The sequence below is a fragment of the Pelecanus crispus genome, chromosome 20 (assembly GCF_030463565.1).
Source record: "Pelecanus crispus isolate bPelCri1 chromosome 20, bPelCri1.pri, whole genome shotgun sequence".
In the NCBI taxonomy this organism is placed as follows: Eukaryota; Metazoa; Chordata; class Aves; order Pelecaniformes; family Pelecanidae; genus Pelecanus; species Pelecanus crispus.
In genome coordinates, this window is record NC_134662.1 from 6,141,272 (window position 1) to 6,163,807 (window position 22,536).

The 22,536-nt window shown below is 47.3% G+C and overlaps 2 protein-coding genes across 7 annotated transcripts; both read right to left on the reverse strand.

The window, feature by feature from the left end:
* Positions 1–142: 142 nt before the first annotated feature.
* On the reverse strand, positions 143–8,467 carry RAB8A (RAB8A, member RAS oncogene family). Of its 2 annotated transcripts, none has more exons than XM_075723456.1 (8): positions 8,340–8,467; positions 7,815–7,875; positions 7,511–7,571; positions 7,024–7,101; positions 6,448–6,537; positions 5,722–5,787; positions 5,128–5,178; positions 143–909 (listed from the first exon to the last, which is right to left on the reverse strand). In XM_075723456.1, the coding sequence occupies exons 1-8, from the start codon at positions 8,461–8,463 to the stop codon at positions 805–807; spliced, it is 636 nt and encodes a 211-aa protein (XP_075579571.1). In that variant the 5' UTR covers positions 8,464–8,467; the 3' UTR covers positions 143–804. The 2 variants fall into 2 exon arrangements, with proteins under 2 accessions (XP_075579571.1, XP_075579570.1); XM_075723455.1 differs by lacking the exon at positions 143–909 and adding an exon at positions 3,490–4,279.
* A 920-nt stretch (positions 8,468–9,387) lies between these two features.
* TPM4 (tropomyosin 4) lies at positions 9,388–18,390 on the reverse strand. 5 transcript variants are annotated; one of them, XM_075723779.1, is made up of 9 exons: positions 18,277–18,390; positions 15,694–15,819; positions 12,677–12,810; positions 12,267–12,384; positions 11,855–11,925; positions 11,529–11,604; positions 10,891–10,953; positions 10,743–10,812; positions 9,388–9,485 (listed from the first exon to the last, which is right to left on the reverse strand). In XM_075723779.1, exons 1-9 carry the CDS (start codon positions 18,388–18,390, stop codon positions 9,403–9,405), a joined length of 855 nt encoding a protein of 284 aa, XP_075579894.1. In that variant the 3' UTR covers positions 9,388–9,402. The 5 variants fall into 5 exon arrangements, with proteins under 5 accessions (XP_075579894.1, XP_075579896.1, XP_075579898.1 ...); XM_075723780.1 differs by lacking the exon at positions 9,388–9,485 and adding an exon at positions 10,110–10,192; XM_075723781.1 differs by lacking the exons at positions 15,694–15,819; positions 18,277–18,390 and adding an exon at positions 14,818–14,949.
* Positions 18,391–22,536: the final 4,146 nt, after the last annotated feature.

The window sequence follows — 22,536 nt, forward strand, 5'->3', positions numbered from 1 at the left end:
CCTGCTATCCTGTCCTTCTTTTCTATTTTTAGAAACACCCTATATTCCACACAAGAATCTATATGAACAAATGACGAACAACTGACAAACTGAGTTTGTAAAATTCTCTTTTCATAAGAAGTTTATTTATGCAGTGCTCAGGGTCCTGTACAACAGAGTAAAAACATACATACTGTAACAAACAACAGTTCTGTTTTTAATACAAATGTGAAAATCAATGAGAGGTGTTTAAGAAAGCAGTTGTAATGTGGAAAGGGTGGCAGCCAAAAGCAGTCGTTCTAAAAACACAATTTGGTTATCTTTAAAAATATTGGGATGCGTTAAGTTCCCTTCAAAACTAAGTCATAAGTCCCAACTCACGCTCAACATAGAACATATGATTCCTGCAGAAAGGCTAGAGAGACCAGCCCGCTAAACTGGTATTACCCACAGAAACAAAAACTCCAATGATCGGTGAAAGAGATGGGCCAAAGAATAAGGAAGCCTGAAATAATCAGACTGCACGTTACCGTTACCGTTCAATTGAACAGATCTTTATTTAACCTATACACGAAGACAGAAGTTAGTCATCATTCTTTCCCAACCCCTATGAACGTCTTGTACAAATGGAGACCATCCTCTACACAGCTGTTTGTTTCCTCTCCAGCATAAACCCCAACCATTTCAAGTCCAAGAGAACAAGAAATCACGGTAGCTTTTGAGCATGATCATCAGCCAAAGACACCACCACCACCACAATAAAACCCTTAACAATTGTCAGCGAGATGATTAGCATCTCACATGAAAGGAGAGACCGAATAATTTTCAGCAGCAGTAAAGAGACTTACAATAATCCATAGGATTTATAAATCTGAGGCTGAAAGTCTGATGCTGGCATAAGGCTCTGATGTCAAGGAACATTAGATGTGCCTATCAGCACAGGACCTAGACATTGCAAGTGTTAAAATGGCAAAGTGTTAAAATCAGCAGTTCCACCATTTATTGACAGATGAGCCACTGACAGGTCTACACCTGAAAGGGTGAAGACTATCAGAAATATTGCAGCCAGCCTCAAAAATAAGGTCAACCACAGAATTCTATGATACTCATTAAAGTAAGGGAATTTGAGAGCATGCTCAAAAATGGGTTTGTTTCTCTACAAACCAAGTGTTAATTGATTACCCGAAAGTTTAGTGGCATTCAGACACTGAGAGTGTGTGTAGTAAGCAAGTTGTTAGTTTTCCTATCTACTTAAATTCCTCAGTTTTACAAATTTTCTAACAAATTTCAGATTTTTTCCCCCTTAAAGAAAGCTTAGATATAAATACATTACTGTATGTATTTAGGCAATACCTCTTTTGATCATTGTGGTTTCCATAACATCCATACTTAAAAACCAGTCATTTAATTATGTGATGGAAACATCAACTACATATTGTACTTATCCAAGATTTGATGTCCGTATTTAGTGACACATAGCCAAGCACACATGCAACTGCAGTGTCTTTAGCCTTTTCCCGTCTTACATTTGCATTTTAGGTTTCATATTGCTCACACTGATTTAATTTCGGTGTAGTCTCTATACCCTAAAAGTACAGTGATGACTGTAGTCACAGTAACTGCGTGAAACTTCCTGAGATCAGGCAATAATGTAGTTGTTCATTGAGTAAAACCAATCACTTTGTATAAATTAGGTACATAAACATGTGCAACAACCAGCGTAAGTTTAAACAAAAGGTATTCACATACAAAGAGTTAGCTTTGAATGCAAAGGATTAATGCGAGATTTAGAAAATGAATGAAAAACACAATTCCATCCTTCAAGTTTTATCCACTTGTAAAACAATATGGTTTTCTTTCTCATCTCAAGATGAGTTATCGATTTAGATACTGCCAATGGGCAACACCCAGCATCATGGTGGACAGCCTGCAACACCAAGTTAGACCAACCGCTCATTTTTCCAGTCGCTTTGAAAAATAAGCCTGGCCGCAACATCTGGCTATGTTAAAGTGGAAGGATGGATGCAAGACGATCCGCATTTACTACTAAGCCAGAAACAAATCATTAAACGGATCCATTTTGTGTAGGAAAACAACACTCAGACCGTGCCTTAATCACCTCCCCAATTCTGCCTCAGTAATTTCTGGAAGCATACACAAAGTCTTTCTTTAAAAGCATCCTTCTCTCGAGATAGAAGCATTGCTTGTCCGAGCTATAGCTCTGTATTAACTACACCTTGAAGCACATACTGACTAGAAGGTTCTTCAGTAGCTTAGCATGGTTTTATCCTACAGACACATCTGCGCGTAATCCGCTACGGTGCACGTTCACCAAGTCCTCACACTAAAAAGCCACAAGTGAACAAAAAAACCCCAACACATCGTAAGGTTCTGGTTAGAGAAAAACTTTACGTATGATTTTAATCATTAACAGAGCTTATTGTAATCTGCTAGCTATTTAATAATTTAGCTATTAAAAAAAAAAAAGGTTGGTAGCATATAAAATGCATTTAAAAAAACCCCAAACAGTAACTTATACAGTAAAATTTCCTTTTTCCATTTTAGAAAAACAGGCAGTGTTCCTGTTGAGCCCAATTGCATGCTGCAGATTTATAAAGTTTAATTATGAATCTGATAGATCTTTAACTACAGTAACACTTAGGAGTGCTACTTTGAGGCCAGAATATGATACCACAGACTTGAAGAAAACAAAACTGGTGAGTAAATTCATTAACTTTAAAATCAGCTTTAATTTTACCCTTAAGTGCAGTTGTCAATGTAAACAAAGCGTGTTAACAATTCCAGTGAGTTGCAGGACGCAGCTGATATGTTCATCTGAATTAAATACACCGTAATTCCAATCACTGAACAGCAGACTTGGAAGTAGATGGCTCTTACTGGCTCCTTTTGTCAGTCTAATTAACAGTCAGGCTTACAGCCTCTGAACTGAGAGCAATTAGCTACCTGGGAGCTTTGCCTGGCTCTTACGTTTTATACATCGGAATGTAATAGACTGTGTTTATAGGAATAAATACATAGAACATTTCCACTGAGGACTAAACATCATTTGCATTGATGCACGCTATTAACAGGTTTGTCGCTGCTTGGAATCTGACATGATCAGTACACAGCAGCAAGGCAAATCTCAGTTTAAAAAAGTTTGTTTTCAGAAAGTGTTCATATGTGCAACGTTTATTTGCATATGTGAGCGAGTGTGCATGAGAACACACAACTGGAAGCAGTGCAATACATTTTCTTGTCACAATTTATAACTAGCTACTACATCATGACAGATCTGGAGTCGTTCTCAACTGGAGAAGAAAAAGCCGCCCGTTGTAATGTTACAAAGTTTGAGTAAGCGTCCCTACCCGAACCAGGGTCTGTTGCTCTAAAAACAGACGACAGATCATCGGCACGGGACTCACTGTGGCTATCGTCTCCTGTGAAACGTGTCTAAACCTCTGGAGTACTTAATTAAGCATGGTCAAGTCTAACATGGATAAAGTAATTCCTGATGGTAAGGATCCACTATATTTACAGCACACTTTGGTTTTTTTTTTAAAAAAATAGAGATTCCTTTAGGAGGATGGTTTTTTTTTTTTTTAAACTTCAATTGTACTTGTGGATTGTCTAGAGTAACACGACTGAATAATTAACAGGCAGATAAAGGATTTTCTCTGTAGTAGCAGAGAGGTGGAGATGCAGAAAGCTTCCTTCTACCTTCTGAAAAGGTATAAGCCCGTACTGCTTACTAAGTGCATTTATTTGATGTTTTGATGCGATTGTTCTATATGTGTCTGCAGACATGGATATGCACATATATCATGTACACATACCTGTACTTTATTAACATCGGCATTTCAGTTTCTTATTTTGATCATAACTTAATCTTTCTAATCTGGATACATTACAGATACGAACAAAAAGATCGAAGCCTGTCAGCAAAGGTGCTGTCTCACAGGTCACATTGAGCTGTACTCCCTCTGCTAGACAATACACGTGCCCAGTGGCAACCTGACAAAAATAAACTTGTTTTATCTCCAAAATTGAAGAGTCAGACAATTACTAAAATAAACAATTTCTTATTCAGATGGTCACAAAGTGACACGGTACGTTGAAAATGCTAAGTCCACAGACAGAGGAAATCTCACTCAGAACAGGCACAGTCCAGTTCGGTGAGCAGTTGCTCAGATTAAGGCCGTGTCCCTCACAGAAGAACACATCGGAAAAAGCTGCTTTTCTTTTGCTGGTCTGGTGTGATTTTGACTCCCTGGTTGCTGCCTTGCGGGCTATTGCCTTCCTGAAGACGCAAAGAATATTCAGTTACCGATTTATACTTAACAGCTTCTAGCACCCACACTTCATCTATTCATTTTGTTGAATCAAGCCTGCCATATACAAAAACCATTGCTGAAATCCACAGGAGTCTTCACTCCTATTCTTCTTCTTTCTAGAAACTCAATTACAGCTGAGATGAAAAAAAAATTACAGGGCATTTGGCTCTTGCTGAAACACTTGGGAATTGTCAGCAAGACCCAAAATATCACGGCTCTATCAGCACACGCCTGGTCCTGTGGAGGTGGAATGCTCAGTAAAAGCAGAAGGAATCTTCGTTAGCTTCGTCTCATAAAGAACAAGCTGACATTGATAGACGTTAATTTGTTGTACAAAAGATAACCCAATCGTTTCTCAGGACGCTTTCGCAAAGGTTATCAAAAAACTAATTAGTTCTTCACCTATTTTTAAACATACTCATTTGAAGAGTACCCTGAAGTATGAAGTGGGCCTCCTGTATGTCTAATTTATATGATCCTGTTTTTCAGGCTGCAAGAGCAAGAAAGATCATTAAACTGCTCTACCGCTCACTTGACTTTCAATAAAACAAATAAAAGACAGTTTTATTTAGAAAACCTCAACCACCACAGCTAATTCCTGAAATGCAGAGACAACTGTTTATAAGCCAAGGTCAGAGTGTAGCTTGACAAAACTAAAAATAAATTTCTATAACCTTCAGTGCACCCCCCATGAAACGGACCACAAACTATTTCTTATACACGGTGAAACGGTACTTGCGATTTGGCTTTTGGTTGGGTTTTTAAACTTTTTCTCCTCTTTATATACAGCATGGACCAAGTAGAAGTTACTCACCAACTTCTTGTCCATTTTCGCTTTGATGTCTCTTGCAAGAGTGAAAAATGCCTGTGACAAGTAAAACAGTGAAGTGTTATGTGGTAAATAAAATATATTCTAACCATTCTGTCTAGCAATAAGCTGCCTTCCCAAGTTTCTACGTATACCGAACTCCTGAAGGACATCGTTTTCACGTTCCCCCCAGGTTTTAATGCTCCTTCTCCAACCCCACCACCCTCTTCCTGAGCCTGCAAACCCCAACGGCGCGCACCAGCCCCGGGGGCTCCTCCAGGGTTCATGGAGCGGCAAAACGTCGCCCTTTATCCATCACGTTCTTGAATGCAAAGACACAAGCCGAGCTTTTCAGCGTGCTGCTCTAACACAGTTTGCTCTAACACCCTTGCGTTATGCGCTTAGCGCCAAGTTCAATTTACATAAATTAGCATAACATTGGTTAGACAACGCCTTCGCAGACTGCACGGAAATGTCCTTAACAGCCCATCTGCAGCGTCTAACAGCCGCGCTCTGCATCCAGCCGGGACGGGCAAGCGTTCTTATTGCTTGTTTGCACAAACAGGACAACGACCAGAAGAGAAAGGTTACAGTACTTACGTTCTCTATGTTTATATTTGCTTTTGCGCTCGTCTCCATAAATTTAATTCCAAAACTTGCAGCGAGCTGAACAAAAGCAGGTTTCACGTTAGTTGGATAATTGTGGGAACAGCCCTAAATACAACCAACTGCACGGGATCTGCCCCTCCTGCTGTGATTCGGAGCAGCCTGGGGATTTACTCAAGCAGAACAATTTGCAAAAATTAGGAACTAAATCTCATTCCTATTAGCATCTATTCTTGCCGGGCTTTGTTCTGCTCTTTTATACTCTGCACAGGTTTTCATCTGCTCCTTTGCCTTTTAATTTTTTTTTCTTGCACAGGTATCTTGTCAGTCTCGTAACGTCTGCAGTGCGCAAAGCACCTTCTCTACCTTGACTAACATCTGATGCCAGAAAAGACAATCCTGCCTACCTCGTCTCCGTGGCTTTCAGCCAAAAAGAGGCATTTCCTCAATGTCAAACTCTCGCATGCTGCTGCTTCCTTTTTCTAAGAAAAAAGCCAGCTCGTTGCTTTGCACCTCACACATCTTGACTAGTGAATCCTTAGCACAGACTCATCTTTTTATCAGAGCGGGGAAATGTATTGCAACGACAGCTTGGCAGATGTTCAATAGTTCCGCTTAGAAATACCACCCAGGTACCACAGGAGCGTACAGATAGTAACGAACCCAACTTTTATACTCTGAAAAGTCTAAGTTGAAATACATTAAAGCTACAGCACTTACCTTCTCCCCTTGCTCTCTAGAAACTTGTCTTTTGTCATTTGCGTCACATTTGTTCCCAAGGATCATTTTTTCAACATCTGGAGAGGCATGCTGAGATAGAAACAGGTCAACGAAAGGACTTTGGCTTGGGTGTTTTCAGACAAATCTTGTCAAAAAGATGAGGCACACAGCAAGTACTTGACATGGAGATGCTGGTGCTAAGCGTTTTCCGCAGGTTTACGAGCTCCCCGCAACCCCTCATCCCAGCAGCTCACTGTGGGCACCGATGGCCCGGCGCGTCCTGCACAACGACAGCGCTCGGCTCGCTTGTCGTGGCAGGAAAACAGCATCTTGCAGGTTCCCCTCGTCACTAGCGGGGCTACGGTCCCCACGGCCGGCTCGCGTGCGCCAGCACAACGAGCTGCTGAGCCAAGACATTCCAGAAGTTATTACTGATTTTATTCCTTTTATTTTCCAAGTACCCTTCAGCACGTGAATTCAAAAGAAACTTAACAATTCTGAAGCATTTAGGTTTCAGCTACTTTTGGAGGAAGAAATAGCATCTTTTAATATTCAGTAAGTAAATAGAGAAATTACCTCTTCAATATTCCTGACCCAGTTCCGAATATTTTCAAAAGATTTTTCATTGGTGATGTCGTAGACTAACATAATGCCCTAAAGATTAAGAAGGAGATGGATTGTTTCAGCTAGTGTCAGTTGAAGCAAGAGTTAAGGACTCGTCCATAGCAGAAAGGAGCAACGTAACAAGGACTGGTTTTAAAAAAGCTGGTTCACGGTTCTACGTAACGGTTAATCGCAGTCTGTGCCTCGCTAGATAAGGCGTGGGGGACGCGCATCTGCAGAGCAGAGAAGAGCTGCCTCTGGGAGCTCCCGCGCTGTCCCAGCACAGCTCTGGCACCGCTGGAAACAGGAGCGCAACTGTAAATATTGTAAATATTTAGCTAGGCAGAGTTTACACGTCAGGGGCCGGACAGCTCTGTGCGTTCCACACCAAACCCAGCTGGTCTGACCGCGAAAGCCGAACCGCCTGGTCGAGGCTTCGCACAACCCGCACGGCTCCTACCATCGCTCCCCTGTAGTAGGCTGTCGTGATGGTTCGGAATCGCTCCTGCCCGGCGGTGTCCCTGCAACAGACAGAGCAGGGGCGCTCAGGCGAGCCGCCCGCGCCAGCACGCGCAAGCCAAAGCCACCGGCAGTTTTAATTAAACGTGGCTGAGCCGGGCTTTAGAGGCACCAAAGCCACCGTCTGGGTTCCGAGCTAGCGCTAACCGCTGCGGAGCGCGGCTGGAGCAAGGCCCCAGCGACACCGCCACCGCCCCGCACCGCATGGACGGTTAACGCGGGTGGCTTTGGAAGGAAACTCTTACCATATCTGCAGTTTAATTCTCTTCCCGTCTAGCTCTATCGTTCTAATTTTAAAGTCAATACCTGGAACGAGAAGCGACTACATTACTCGCGGTTTCTGCCGAAGGCCCGCACGGACGCTTTTCCCTCCGGCTGCAGCGCTCGGGTTTTCCCCTCCTCAGGCGCAGCACCGGCAGCGCGACCCCCGCAGCGAGGGGAGGCGCCGGCGAGCCCGCAGCGGCCGCTCGCACTCGGCAGCGCGGCCAGGAGCGACCGGCGGAGCCCCCGCCCGCCGCCGCGCCGAGCGGACCGAGCGAAGCCAGCGAACCGAGCGGCGCCTCCCGCGGCCGATGGGGCCGAGCCCCGCCGAGGCCGCCGGCCCGGGCCCGGCCCACGCCCGCCGCTGGCCCAGCACCGACCCCGGCGGCGGCCAAGCCGCCCCCTCCGCTCCCGCGGCCCGAGCCGGGAGCCGCGTCCGCCGCAGCCGCGCTCCTGCGGGCGGAACCGGCCGCTGGCAGGCGGGACCCGCGGGGCCCGGCCGCGCTCACCGATGGTGGAGATGAAGGTGGCGTTGAAGGCGTCCTCGGAGAAGCGGAACAGCGCGCACGTCTTCCCCACGCCCGAGTCGCCGATGAGCAGCAGCTTGAAGAGATAGTCGTACGTCTTCGCCATGTTCGCGGGCGCCGCCCCTGCGGCCGCGCCCGCTCCCCGCGCCGCCTCACGGGCCGCGCCCGCCGCCCATCACCGCCCGCCGCGCGCCTATTGGCCGGGCCCCGCGCGCGTCACCGCGGAGTCCCACAGGAAGCGCACGGGGCCGGCTCTCCATTGGCTGAGCGGCCTCCGCGCGGCGCGTAAGCGGTGACGCGATCGAGCCGCCGGGTCCCGCCGCGCGTGCCCGGCCGAGCGCCGCTTCCTGCTGCCGGCGGAAGGCGCGTGCGGCGGGCAAGTAGCGACGTCACGCCTTTAGCCGTCCGCTGCTTCGTGACGTCACCCGGACAGACGCGTCGCACAAAGACCAGGCCGAGACCTCGGTACCGTGAGAAGTTGTTTAATAGGAAGCGTCAGTAACGGGCGCGCGGCGGCGGGGGCTGCTGCCGCCGGGTTACAGAGGGGCGGCCGGGGAGCCGCGACGGAGACGGGGCCGCGCCCGTGGCACCCGCCCGCGGTACCCGCTGATACCCGCCGGTGGTACCTGCTGGTGGTACCCACTGGCGGTACCCACTGATACGCACCAGCGGTACGCGCTGGCGGTACCCACTGGCGGTACCCACTGGCGGTACCCACTGGTGGTACGCGCTGATAACCGTGGAAATGAAATTCAAGGAGGGGCTGGTGCGGCCCCGGGCGCATTTCGCGCTCCCCGCGTGCCGCAGCAGCGCCAGCGGCCGCTGCCTCAGGATGACGGCCAAGGGGCTCAGGGCCACACGGCTGGCGCCGGAGGTGTGAGATGCCCGCGCGTCCGCCCGGTGCCGTGCGCACGCCGGTGCTGTTCATAACTTAATTGGTTTTCCCAGGATACAGAGAGAGAGAGAGAGAGAGGGGAGGGGGAGAACGATACGGTAAATGCAGGCGGAGGTCTCAGTTGCCGTTGGCGCAGAGTTCTTCGCAGTCTCATATACAGTTCAGTTCGTTTAGTGTCTGGTCCAGTGTCTGATGCAAGCCCAAGTTCTCTTCTTTTGCTTGAGCAAGTTTTTCTAGCAAGAAAGAAGAAAAAAACCAAGACTTAAACCACGCGTTACTTTACAGCCTTTTCTCTTTAAATAAAACCCACGATTGCTTACCTTCATGTTCAAGACAACGCTATAACTGCATCCATAAAACAGGGCCAACTTTTTTGGCAATCGCTCTCATATAGCGAGGTTTTTGGACACGTTTTGCATGTGACAAACTTGTATTTTGGTTTAACGTGTGATTTATAGGACGCGTCCTTCAGGGTTTTCCTTGCCCCAAGAACGTTTAACGGGGCAGTTGGAGCACCATGAGCGCACACCCAACGCACTCGGGGCTTTGCGCTGCCACGCGCTGCCCTCGGAACCCTAAAGTTCAGGTGTTCGCCAGCGCGCCGGGCCCTGCCCCCGGCGTGAGGAGCCGAACTTGGCGCCAGCGTCATTACTGGTGTATTTTAGGTGAATTATAATAAGGAAATAAACCCCAAAAGCTGAAAGGTAGAGGTATCTTGTTTTTATTGAGCTCAGTTCTTACAGAGGAGGCTGAAGGATCGCTTGTGGAAGTTGCATGGAAGTGACAGGTATTGCAGGCAAGAAAAGCTTAAGAAATGGAGCGAGTCAAGCGGCCCCGTGCCCCCCCGAAGGCGCAGATCACAACGAGGTCATGTCATTGAGAGCATGGTCAAGCTCCTCACTGATCGCTTTGTACTTCAGCTTCTGAGCGTAGAGCTCGTCTATCGGTCAGCAGGGCAGAAGGCGCGTTTCAGCAAGAAATGCAGAACAGCCCAGAGGAAGAGGCGCGCAGTAGGAGACATGAAAACAGGCAGAAGGCAGCAGCCAAAGCAGTTGAGGAAAACAAAAGAAGAAAACAGATGCGTAACTGAGTATCAGCATGAAAGCAAAAAATCCAGACAGCTGCCAGGTCAGAAGCGTCATCTACAGTTCCTTTTTTTTAATCTCTCCAAATTATCTTTCAGTAATCAGATTAAGTAGGCTTGCGATCTCGGTATTAACAGAAAGAGCCCCTGAGTCCATCTGTCTGTGAGTTGGCCAAAATCAGGCTATTGTTACCAACTTTTTGAAAGAGGACCTCTTCCAGGAAAACTCCCCCGGCCAGGAGGTGCCACACGGGACAGACACGCCTGTGGACACGTTGCGCCTATCTACCCGTATGCCTGAGGAGCACTTCTCCCCTTTCCCAATAAAATCTAATACCCACTCCTAGAATTTTGTTTTCTGCTTTGAAATCGACCGCTTTTAAATGAAACCCAAGCCATTTCATACCTTCCAGGTCATCAATAGACTTTTCCAGTTTGGCAACTGTTCTCTCTGCAAATTCAGCACGAGTTTCAGCCTAGGAAAAATGAAATAAGAGTAATGGGATGCTGTTAAAAACGATGCCAAAATACAGTTTGGGGATGGATAAACTTACTTCTTTAAGCTTGTCAGAGAGAATCTTGATTTCTTCTTCGTATTTATCTTCTTTTTCCGAGTACTGTGAAAACAATAAACACTCTTTAAAGGAAGTTGTGGGAACAATAATAAATGTTTATGAAACCGTGACCTATTTACAACCACTTTTCCTTTTACGCCAGCTGCAAACACCCTTTCCATGCTTTTCCCCTCTTCACCCAGACATTTCGGACCCGGGTTCATAAACCACCATTTTAAGACTGGGGATGTCCAAGTTCCTTCGTGCGTCACCTTACACCTCACCAGGCTTACTTTCTTGCACAAAACCAGCCGAATGTGCAAGAGAACACGAAGCCTCCCATGCTGCCAATCTAGACTAGCCAGAAACAACTGCTTAATGAAATTGAGGACAAAACCCACAAAAAGAGCAGGCAGCACCATACTGGTGTGGGAAACTGGGGGTTAGGTCCTGCTTTGGTAACTGTCAGATTACTGACTCGGGCTTGGGCAGAACGGATTCAGCGTTACCAACAGTCTCTGTTAGACAGGCAGGCAGCTAGACCATCTCCCTTTCTTTGTATTTCTGGATTATTTCTATGGATTTTATTTACACGTTTTGACTTTGCCCCTATCCCTTAGTTTACGGAAAGAACCAACCTTTTCAGATTGAGCTTCCAAAGACTTCAGGTTGTTAGTGACATTCTTTAACTCCTCTTCAAGGTCACTACATTTACTACAGGGGAAAAAAAAAGTATAAATGACTAGTGTCCCTGGTATGACTTAATTTAATTTTCAAGAAGTCTAAAAATAAAAGAGATGAAGTAATTATTAAGTCTGAAAGGAGAAAGTTGGGTATGTAGGGTACAAAAAAGCTTTACTACATATACTACATGCCTGCCTACCAGTAGTAGATTTTTCTAATGAAATATAGCTTTGAGCTTTACTTTATTCTAAACTGCTTCTGTGTATCTGAAGTTACTCACACTTCGGACACCTCCGCACGCTCTTCAGCTCTTTCCAGTTCACCCTCCAAAATAACCAGTTTACGGGCAACCTGTAACGAGAAAATAGCTGTATCAAGCCACTCTCCAATTTCCTATGTGTTTCTCTCAAAGCACTACGCTCGTGCTTTCCTTCTGAATGATGGAATTAGATGAAAACATACATGCATAGACGTGACAGACTTTTTCCCCCAAATAAATTAGATTTTGCAGGGTTCTTAGAATCAAATATCTAAGCTGCTGCTGAAGTCACTACAAATACTACTCCTCTTTGGGAACATTCCAAAGTCGAACCATGACACAGTGAAGAGGGTACAAAGAATGACCACACTGAAGAGTATCAAAGCTGTTCACAGCTCTCCCGTATGATTAATCATTTCCTTGTCCCTTTTACCTCTTCATACTTGCGGTCAGCTTCTTCAGCAATGTGCTTAGCCTCCTTCAGCTGCATTTCCTGAATTTCCATTTTCTCTTCATCTTTCATTGCTCTGTTCTCAATAACCTTCATTCCTCTGCAGAATTCAAAGCAAGTGTGTTTAATGCAGGAGCATTTTAGCACTTTTCTCTCAAAGGCCCTGAAGTGGAATTCAGTATTTGTAACCAAAAAGTGGCCCATTGTGACCATACTACCATGTTCTTCAAGGCTAACGGAATTACTCATGCAAGCTTATGAAAAAGTTCAGAGTCTCTGACCTGCAATGCACATTGGCACATGCAGATACTAAATTATACAGGAGTATTTTATTCATATATATTCAATTTTTTACAAGAAAAGGAAAGGGAAAAAAATAAAAGGAAATGTACCTCTCGCTCTCATCCGCTGCTTTCTCAGCCTCCTCCAGTTTCTGCAAGGCTGTGGCCAGCCGTTCTTGGGCACGATCCAACTCCTCTTCCACGAGCTGGATACGTCTGTTCAGAGCTGCCACCTCACCTTCAGCCTGTGTGAAATACAGCCACCCAAACCCAGGTTACGAACAAGCCGCTTGCTGGCTGACAAATCCGTTTCCACAAAGCTGCAAAGGCTTCCCCTTGGTATACGCAGGGAAACTCTAGGAACCTTTCTGTCTCCACTTTTTGTTTGTTTAAACTATGGCATCTCAGGAATTTCAAGATACGGAGTATGTGCTTCTCCTTTCTTTTTTAATGGTATTTATCATTCCTGCCATACAATGAAGGATTAGACACTGATTGCCAACAGAGAACTATTTTCAGATCACTTCACAGGGCAGGATCTACCCAAAGGATTCAAAAGTTAAAACCCCAACTGTTTCCACAATGGCTTGTTCCAAAAACCTCACAGTTGATTTTTATGTTCTTGGTTTCATCACAGATTGCAGCAATATCCTGCCATAGCACACTGCTGAAGTAAGGCCAATTCATTATCCATTACGGGCTCCTTTCCCTGCAAACGCTATGTAATTTTTACGCGGTCAGCTGGGCAGATACAGTTGGCCTCAGCATGGAAGAGTCGGTCTTCTTTGTAACATAAATAGGGCAAAATTAGATGTGTTCTTAAAGTAAGTTCAGTTTCCTTTTTGATTGCTTCCTGTGGTACTTCGGGAATTAGGCAGAAAGCATTTCTTAATAATAAAGTCTGTTTATATATTATTGAATAAACTGCACAATAACTGGAACACTATTCATGTTTAAAAACCAGACTAGGTAAAACGGAGAGGTTGTTGGGAGAAACACATACAGACAATATGAACAAATCAGTGTCCATAAATACGTTCTGTTTATTAAGATATGGCTCCTTTAATTGTTTGTTCTTGGAAGGAAAATAAACCTCTCCTTTAGCAACCGCCAGGTTTGCGCACTTAATTGTCCCCAAATCTAAGCATGATTGCTATGTGTAAGATTAACTTTTTTTTTTTTAAACACCACTTTTATGGGCTATAGATCCTGGAAGGGCTTATGCTTTATGTTAAACACTTTGAAAAAATATGTTTTCCTGCAGCTTCTCAGATTTGGTTACTGATTGCTCCTCCTAAGCTGGAGGAAGTGGTTTCCACTCATGGCTGTACCATCTTGGAAAGGGTTTCAGCGACTGGTCCAAATGGAAGCTGACCCAGGATTCCTCTAGTCATACATTATCCAGCATTTCATTTGTTTTCTGCCCAGTGCTGCGTGTTTAACTTTCTCGATTTACACACAAGGCATCGATCGTTTAGAAAACTGGCATCTGTTATGTGGCAGTCTGCAACTCCTTCCACTAGACAGGACACTCTGAAGTCACATTTTAATTAAGCAAGATTCCAAAGCTATGGAGACAGGGCCACTGGGAAGCTGGAGTTAGTCTGGCTCCACCTCTCCCAGAAGCAGCCCGCAGTCCTTATACGGTAAAACTAACTCGCTGACATGTGATAAAATAGCAGGAAGATGCCGGGAAGGCTGATCACACACAAACCTAAGTGAAACCAGCTGCCCAGCCCCGGGAGAGCCGCGCATTAGTGGCGAACTCTCATTTCTCTGTGAAAACCGGGAGGGAAAAGTTATTTTCCAGCAGTTCGGACATTTCCCAGCTGTGCTGGAGCCAGCGGTGCGGCGCCGAGAGGCGGGAACTCGCCGCTCGTTGTCATGCGGCGCTTTTTCCTAATTAAACTGCCATTTCCTACCAAACTCGTAAGCGCTTCCCGATGCCGACCGGTGCTCGCAGCGCCCTTCCCGAAGGGAGCGGCCCCGCAGCGCGATAAGCGGCGGGCGCCCGGGAGGAGCCGCCGAGGGCGGTGCGGCAGCGGGTTCGGCGGGGCGTTTGCGGCGCGGCGCGGAGCGGAGCAGCGCGGGGGACAGCCGAGCAATGAAGGCAGCCGGCGGCCGGGCCGTCCTCCCGGAGCAGGGGGAGAGCCAGGCGCGCCCCAGCGAGAGAGAGCCAGAGACAGGAAGGAAGGAGCAGGGCAGCCCGGGAGAGAGCGACCGAGAGAGGCGAGCGGCAGCCCGGGTCTCACTTTCTCCCGCAGGTCCCGTTCCAGGTCCAGCTCCCGCTGGAGGACCTGGGCGCGATCCTCCGCCTCATCCGCCTGTTGCTGCAGGCACTGGATCTTCCTCTTCACCGCTTCCAGGGAGCTCGGCGCGGCCATGGGCGCGGCGCTGGCGGCGGGCAGGGCGCGGAGGTGCTGCACGTGGCGGCGCGCGGCCCCGCGCCTTTCAATGGGCCGATGACGTCACGCGGCTGGAGGTGGAGGTGGGGGTGGTGACGTAGCACAGAGGAGTCGGCGCAAGCAGCGCCGGGACGGTGGCGCCCCGGGGCCGCCCCGCCCGCGCCCCCCCGCCCCGGCCCCGCCGCGCCCCCGGCCCGGGGAGGCGGCTCCGCACGGCGGCTCCGCACGGCGCTGCCAGCTCCCGCGCCCGGCCCGGCGGAGAAGCGGAGGCCGAGCGGCCGCCGGCGGACGCGGGGGGGGCTGGGCAGCCGGCACCGGCTGCGAAGCCTGCTACGTGGCTGGAGCTAAAGGGCATCCTTACGCCACGGCGGATCCCGGCTTCTGTCCCAGCTTTCCTGAAAGACGACCATCTGGTTGGTGATCCCGCCTTCCCTAAAGAATTCCCACAAAGACTTTCGGAACCCCCCGACGGGTGCAGTGCCACGGCTCCCCGTTGGGTACCAGTTAAGCCCCAGCGGCGCTGGCTCCCGGGTGCGGGACAGGCAGCCCGGGCTCGTCGTGGCAGTGCGGAGGGGACGTACCTGAAACATAACACTGCCTTTCCTATCCCCCGATCAAAGTACTGCAATACAAAAATTCTCAGGGATTCTCATCATCGGTGTACTACGTATGTACTGCAAAACAGAGCACAGTTACAGGCGAACGTTAGCTGTAGGTACATACATCGGTGGCCTTCTTTTCAGCCTGCTCCAGCTTTTCCTGGGCATCTTTGAGAGCCTCCGAGTACTTGTCCAGCTCATCTTCAGTTCCTTTCAGCTTCTTCTGCAGAGCCACCAGCTCATCCTCCACCTTTCAAGAAAGAGAAAGAAAAACAACCCAAAGTGAGCATTCTGATGTATTGTCAGTCTCAGTTTAATATGGCTAAAACCTCTCTTCACTATTAGTTTTAACCTAACATAGAAGAGTCACAAAAGACCAGCTCAAAGTTCTGCTGGGGCAAGTAGTCCGAGAACGACTGGTAGCAATTGCCAGGGAAAGATCATTAAAAACACACCATTCCCTGCCACTGCCCGCACGGGATCTGGTTTAGTACATAACTTGGTATAAGCCCTTTTTCACCTCATTTCTGTTTTAGACTCCACAACACCCTGCAGCAGTTAATTCTACAGCATAATTATAAATGTTTTAAAATTGTGTCCTTGTGTTTGTTCTAACACTATTACCCAATGATTTATTAGGAAACTATTCAATTCCTGTATAGCTAGAAAAAACCCCAGTGGTCGTTCCCTGATCATGTGTTGCCAAACGTGCCACTCTGGAAGCAGGAGGGGACCGTCCGGCCCGCGACAGACCCCGCTGTAAGCGGGAGGTGGGACTGGATGACCTCCGCAGGACCCTCCCAACCTGGATTATCCTCTAACTGCGGGCCAACAAGGTACGCTCCATCCTACCACGAGGCTCAGCCTCTCTCCTCCATACCATATAAATCCATATTGTACACGGGAATGGTACTATTTATAACCTGCTGGCAGACTGTTTAATGACAAACTGCCTCACGCTCCCGGAAGAATTTACATTATCGGGAGGCTTGCTGCTGATAAGGGTGTGCCTGCAAACCCATCTGCTCCGTCGTTTGGTTTGCAATACGAACCAGTTCAGTCTGTAGAGAAACTGATTTAACCATTTAGCTCTGCCTTCACATACATTTAGTCTATCAAAATAGTTCACTCAAAATAGATTGTGTTTTAGTGCACTGACTTTCCTCATTCTAGCTTCAAAGATAGCTTTAACGACTTTTTTGGTAGCACGCTATTCTTGAACATTGTTATGTTGCTATACTTTTACTCAGAGTAAGCAGGTAGTGAGAGAGAACCGAATATGCTTGCTTGGATGCTTTAACAGAGGGGCAGTAAGCAGGATGAAGGAGGTGATGCTTACTTTGTGCATGGCATGAAAATCACTACTTGAGTACTGTGCCCACGTTAAAAAAAAAAAGCTGAAAAATTTGAGACAATTCAGAAAAGAGGAGTAAGATCAAAGATTGATTTTTCTCTTTTACCTTTTTGTTGTGAATTACCCTCATATGGATACTTGAAAATTCCCGTGTCGTTTATGACTCCGTGGGAAGTCACCTTCGATAACCAAATGTAAAGGAAGGCTAAGCATTCCATCGCCATTACCTGCTCTGCATAACAACCTGCTGCGGCTGTTACTGGGTGCTGGGGAACTGTGGCCCAAGAGAACAGCATCTGGTAACACCTCTAAGCTAGGACAGAAACAGGGACTGGGTGCACGGGACGATGTGTGCAGCTTGTAGAAGCTTACTGCAACGACAGGGAAGAGACGAGCAGTTTTCCTTGCGGAGGGGGAAGACAGCAGCGGCTCACCCTTTTGGAAACTTTTTTTCCCTGTTGCTTTAGCTAAATGGATGATCCGTTGAAAATTTAATTATATCGCCCAGGATCTCAAACTGAACTCCAAGATAAGAAATATTTGGCCAAATGAATGCTAATAATGTATTATAGCAGTTTGGAAGATGTAGTAGAAGCAGCCACACTTAGAGGATGTAAAAGGAAGAGACATGGTAATTTTACAAGAGCTATAAGGAACTTGAATGTAGTCAACTTACATGTCAAGATCGTTCTGAAAATACTATAGCTCAAATATGAGGTAGATACCCCGAATAGAGAACATTGAAAAGCATAAGAATGTGAAAATGTTACCAGTATAATTCAGTTAAAAGAAGTGCTTTCAAATGAAGATATTTCTGATTATTCCTAACAAAAAAAGGATACAACATTATCTACTATTGAGTCACAGCTGGTACCTCTAAGGGGCACTCTGTATACCAAGGACTAGTCAAGTGAACTTTATTAATTCACTTCAAGGAGAGGCTCAATTAATGTTTAGACACAGCTGATTCTTCAGGAGGTATTATCGCTAGTCCTACAGGTGTTCAAGGTATACAGCTTTGATTTCGAGTATGTGGGGCCTTTTCCATGGAATCACAAGCACAAGAAAATTAAGGCAATTATGTAAGATGCAAGAAAACTTAGACAAAGTACTCTTAATAATCTGTGGATAGTGCTAATTTTGCAAAGACTCAGATGGCTGAAAAGAGAAGTTAATACATAGCCCTGGCTGTATGAGTGCAACATCACAAAAAAGCAAAAGACTTCACAAGATGATTAACAAGAAACCTGACTTCAAATAATTTTTCTTTCTGAATCAGCAAGTTGCAACATACTATTTTGTTACACTTACTCCCACAGCGCATACACTATTGGTGATTTTATTTCTACTTACCTGTTTGCATTTGTCCTCAGCTGCCTTCTTATCCGTTTCAGCCTGCTCTGCTCTGTCAATGGCATTCTCCTTGTCTAACTTCAACATCTGCATCTTTTTCTTGATAGCTTCCATTTTTGCTAAGGGATAGGTTGTATCTGTCACGCAACTGAAAGAATTCTAAAGGGTAAAGTTTAAGATTTTTAACAGCTTGGGCAGAGAAAGAAGTTGTACCCAGCCAAGTCACAGGGAAAATGAGCTCAAGTGGTTGTAGAGAGCTTTAAACCCAGAGACCCCTGGACAAAACCCAGATCTATTGGCCTCTTCTCTGATCTTTCATACACAGCCTTTCTAAGGAATGAGCTGGAACAGACTCACTAGAGGAATCTTCACCACTCCATCATCTCCTTATTTGGGTCCTGTTTTCTTAAAGAGAGAACTGTTTCCATTTTTAAGCTTCTGACAGAAGCAAAAGTGTTGACATACAAACGCATGCTTGAAAGAAAGCTTATTGGCACCCCCCCTCCGTATTTGCAGAGCAATTAAGAAGCCCAATAGATCTGTGGGGATGGCCTGGCTTCTTATAATAATGGCATAAGACTAATGAAGGGAAGGATCTTTTTGCATAACTCCAAACTAAATTCATGCATAAAATAAAATTTAAAAAATCTACACGGAAGAGGCAGCTAAATTTATGTTATAAAAAGATGCAGGATCTATAATGAGACAGCAGGTTTTTTTGCTGTGAAAATAAGCACTGGTGTTAAGGAACTAGATATAACCTGTAATAGTGCAATACATAACAGAGGTCAGATTTAGATCCCAAGTTCAGGCTCAAAGGCATTGAGTTTGAGTGCCTGTCTTTGAAATTCCACTCACTAAATACTTAGGGAACTGAACAATACACCTGCAGTTGCACTCTGATGAAGACTGTAAATTATTTCTTCTGCTGTATGAAGCAGTCACCTTCTCTCTGCCAGGCAAGGCAAGAGTAGGCTCTGGGAAGCACACCAGGAGCAGCTCCACTGAGGACACTACCGAGAGCATCCAGCAGCGCCGGGATGAGCCCTATTTCTTTTCCCAGCCCTATTAAACACATCCCCATGCCCCAGCTGCCCTCTCCCATCCCTCCATATGCTCTAGTTAGCTTCACAGCCCCTGACACCTACTTTGTCCTAACTGCAGCAAGGGCTTACTTACTCCACTTCCCAGAGGAGACTGAAAGCACTTGTAGACTTTGCTACGCAGGGGAATCTGCACACCCTCATATTCCCCCACTTTCTTCCCAAATTCTGGTCCCAGCAACCACTCCGTGATCCTTCCCCCCCCCCCCCCCCCAATTCTGCCCCTGCTCTGCTCTCCAGAGCCCCGTGCTCCTGCCCAGGCCACACAGAACCCAAACTCTCTGCCACACCCTCACAACCCTGTCAGGCCTTCCTTCAGAAGTGCTCACAGCTTCCCCAGCCATGAGGGGTACCAGAAAACTCAGCACAACACCCAGGAACTCCCCTATCCTCTGGGGTGAGCTGGCGTGGCACTGAAAGGCCTTCAGGAGAGACTTCTGAGGAAAAATTGCCCCTTATTTATCTAAGCTCAGTGGCTGAATGGACACAAAGCCAATACCAGCACAGTGCCCATGAGGAGGGCCAGAGCCCCACAACCCATCCCCAAAGCACCAGCCAGAGCACTCACGCTACTCAGGCTGCCTTTTGTGAGAGATTTACTGCTGTTTCTATTCAAAGTAAAGACGACGCTCACACTACAACTAAACCCACGCCCTCACCCCCCCGGCGCCCCACCCGCTGCCTGCCACAGAGGGCTCCGGCCCCCCATCCCAAGATGGCGGCCGGGAGGCGCCCCGAGGGGCTGGGTTCTGGCGGCGCCAAGATGGCGGCGCCAAGATGGCGGCGCCCCGAGGACTACACTTCCCAGAGGGCTGCACGCTCGCCCCGTGGCCCCTCCTCAGCCCCGGGCCCAGCGCCTGCGGTACCTCCATCCCTCATTAACGGCAATTAAATACCACCAGGTTCGGCGCTTGGCGGTTCCCCCCCGCTCCCATATAGAAAACAATGCTCTAAATTTTTAACAGCTGTAAGTTGAGTGTTTTCTGGGAAACCGGTGCTGGCTTTTCCCGAATCGGTGTGCACCTGTACTCCTCGGCACACCTCGCATAACTAAATGTATGCTTTTTTTTTTTTAAATTGGCATATTTGCCTCCCTTTCTCTGGCCCGCAGGTAGTGCTGCAACAAGGTGGCCTCACGGGCATTTTTTGTCCGATTTTGATTGTTTGTACAGCAAAAGATAACACACAGGTTCTGGGCCTGGGAACAGGTTTAAAGAGTCGAGGCGAGGCACTAAATTAACAGTAGTGCTGAACCTGCAGAAATGGCATTAAAAACTAATAAACCATATTGATTACCATCACAGCTTGCATTTCCCCTTGCCCTCCTCTGATGCGAGTTTGCTGGCTCAGCCCTGGCCGAGGGCAGCGGGTTGCTGCAGGGATTTGGGCTGACGGTGAAACCCCGGGTGTCGATTTAGGGTCAGTGGTGATCACGAATCAGCAATGAAGTGCCCGAGGAGACACACGGCGTCCTGGCAGCCACCACCATGCTGCAGCTGCCTCTTCGGCCAGCTGGTGCAGCACAGCCATAGAATCATCGAATCGTTCAGGTTGGAAAAGACCTTTAAGATCATCAAGTCCAACCATTAACCTAACACGACCAAGTCCACCACTAAACCAATTAAGGGTAGAGTAATTAATTTCATGTTTCCTGGCTTGGTGGCTGGATTACTTGTTAATGAAAGTAAAACTAGAAAAGAATTACTAAGGTTGGAAAGGACCTCTAAGATCATCAGTCCAACCATCAACCCAACACCACCGTGCCTACTAAACCATGTCCTGAAGCCATGACAACCTCCACTTTCTTTGGGACAACGTACACCTTTAATAACTTTCTTCTCCTGGCTGCGACCGGTGGTCCAGCTCACGCGCTGCTCCTATGAGTTCAACCCAGTTGGCCGTGTTTTATGGCTCCTTCAGGGCTTCCCTCCCTCGATCACGCCATTGCTGGCATCCTGCCTCCAGACCAGACCCCGCACGGGGGCCCCTGTTTCACCCTGCCATGAGGGGTGGACGTGCCACAGGCCCTGTCTGTAGCTTTTTCAGAAGGAGCAGGTTTTGGGGCACAGCTTTGGAAATGCATCAAGAGGGGGAGGAAACGGAGTGGGGAAGGACTGCATTAGCCCCGACTGACCTGGCACGTGGGAACTTGTGCGATGGAGGCAGGTGCAAGATTGTGCACGCCGCTCCCCGGGACTACAGCTGCATGTAGCCTTAGGCGCGTGTTTTGAGCTGTTTCTATGGCTGCTCTCACAGCCTCTTCTTAATTTCTGATTATTGAGATGAGCAGAGGTGGCTTTCCAGCCAGCTCACCAGCCCCTCTCCTGCCGCAAGCTTGGGCAGGCTCAGAACTGGGGCTGGGGAAGTGAACACTGAACAAGACTCTCTTGCCTTTGTATTTCTACTGCAGGAAGATAATTTTTCTAACCAACCCTGTAGCATGACTCAGAGCCACATTTAGAAAGGAACATCAAGGAACATGTCACCCTGTGTAGCCCTTCAACCAGGTACATTCCCTTCTTCCCCTCCCTGCTTCACGAACTGGAGAGAAGTACCTGAAAAATTCACTCTGTTCTCTCAGTAATGATAATCCTATCACTCTCGGTGCCTCTGGCTTTCATTAGCTTGGGAAACAGTGAGCAACCAACAGAGAAAGGAGACCCTCCAAACCATTTCTTTTTTTCAGACAGATGGAAGGATGCTATAAGGAGTTCCTTTGTTTTTCCTTTTCTTTCAGAGGGATTGTTTGGGCCTAGCAAGGCTTGGCAAGTTTGTGTGCGTAAGTATGAGAGGACACCAGAAGGAAATGAAGTTGGGTTGTTCAAGAGTGTGCTCATTTCTTGGGCAGCATGCTGCATGGGGAACATGTTGCAGCAGGCATTTTAACAGACTGGGGGCGGGCAGACCTGTGGCCTGAAGTCTGGCAGGTCTCAAAATTTTCTATGCTCTCAATCCCTACTCCTTTTTTATTGCCCAGAAGTTAGCTGGGACCCACACTACGTCCCATTTTACTATCTGGGAAAAGCAGACACTTTATATCCCCATTTTCTCCCCCCCCCCAGCTCCTGCTCCATTCTGAACTCGTGGTCATAAAAGATCACCTGCCTCTCTCTCACATCGACTGAGCTTCAACTCCTCCTCATATGCAAAGCTGCAT

What these genes read in the sequence shown, in the direction of transcription:
- RAB8A (XM_075723456.1), bottom strand. Translation starts at nt 8,463, where the DNA reads ATGGCGAAGACGTACGACTATCTCTTCAAGCTGCTGCTCATCGGCGAC. An exon ending in CAAATATAAACATAGAGAAC is followed by an intron (nt 5,179 to 5,721) that starts GTAAGTACTGTA and finishes TACTTGTCACAG; the next exon opens with GCATTTTTCACTCTTGCAAG. An exon ending in CGAAAATGGACAAGAAGTTG is followed by an intron (nt 910 to 5,127) that starts GTGAGTAACTTC and finishes CTGTGCTGATAG; the next exon opens with GCACATCTAATGTTCCTTGA.
- TPM4 (XM_075723779.1), bottom strand. Translation starts at nt 18,390, where the DNA reads ATGGAAGCTATCAAGAAAAAGATGCAGATGTTGAAGTTAGACAAGGAG. An exon ending in CTGAGGACAAATGCAAACAG is followed by an intron (nt 15,820 to 18,276) that starts GTAAGTAGAAAT and finishes CTTTCTTGAAAG; the next exon opens with GTGGAGGATGAGCTGGTGGC. An exon ending in GTCTATTGATGACCTGGAAG is followed by an intron (nt 9,486 to 10,742) that starts GTATGAAATGGC and finishes CTTTCTTGCTAG; the next exon opens with AAAAACTTGCTCAAGCAAAA.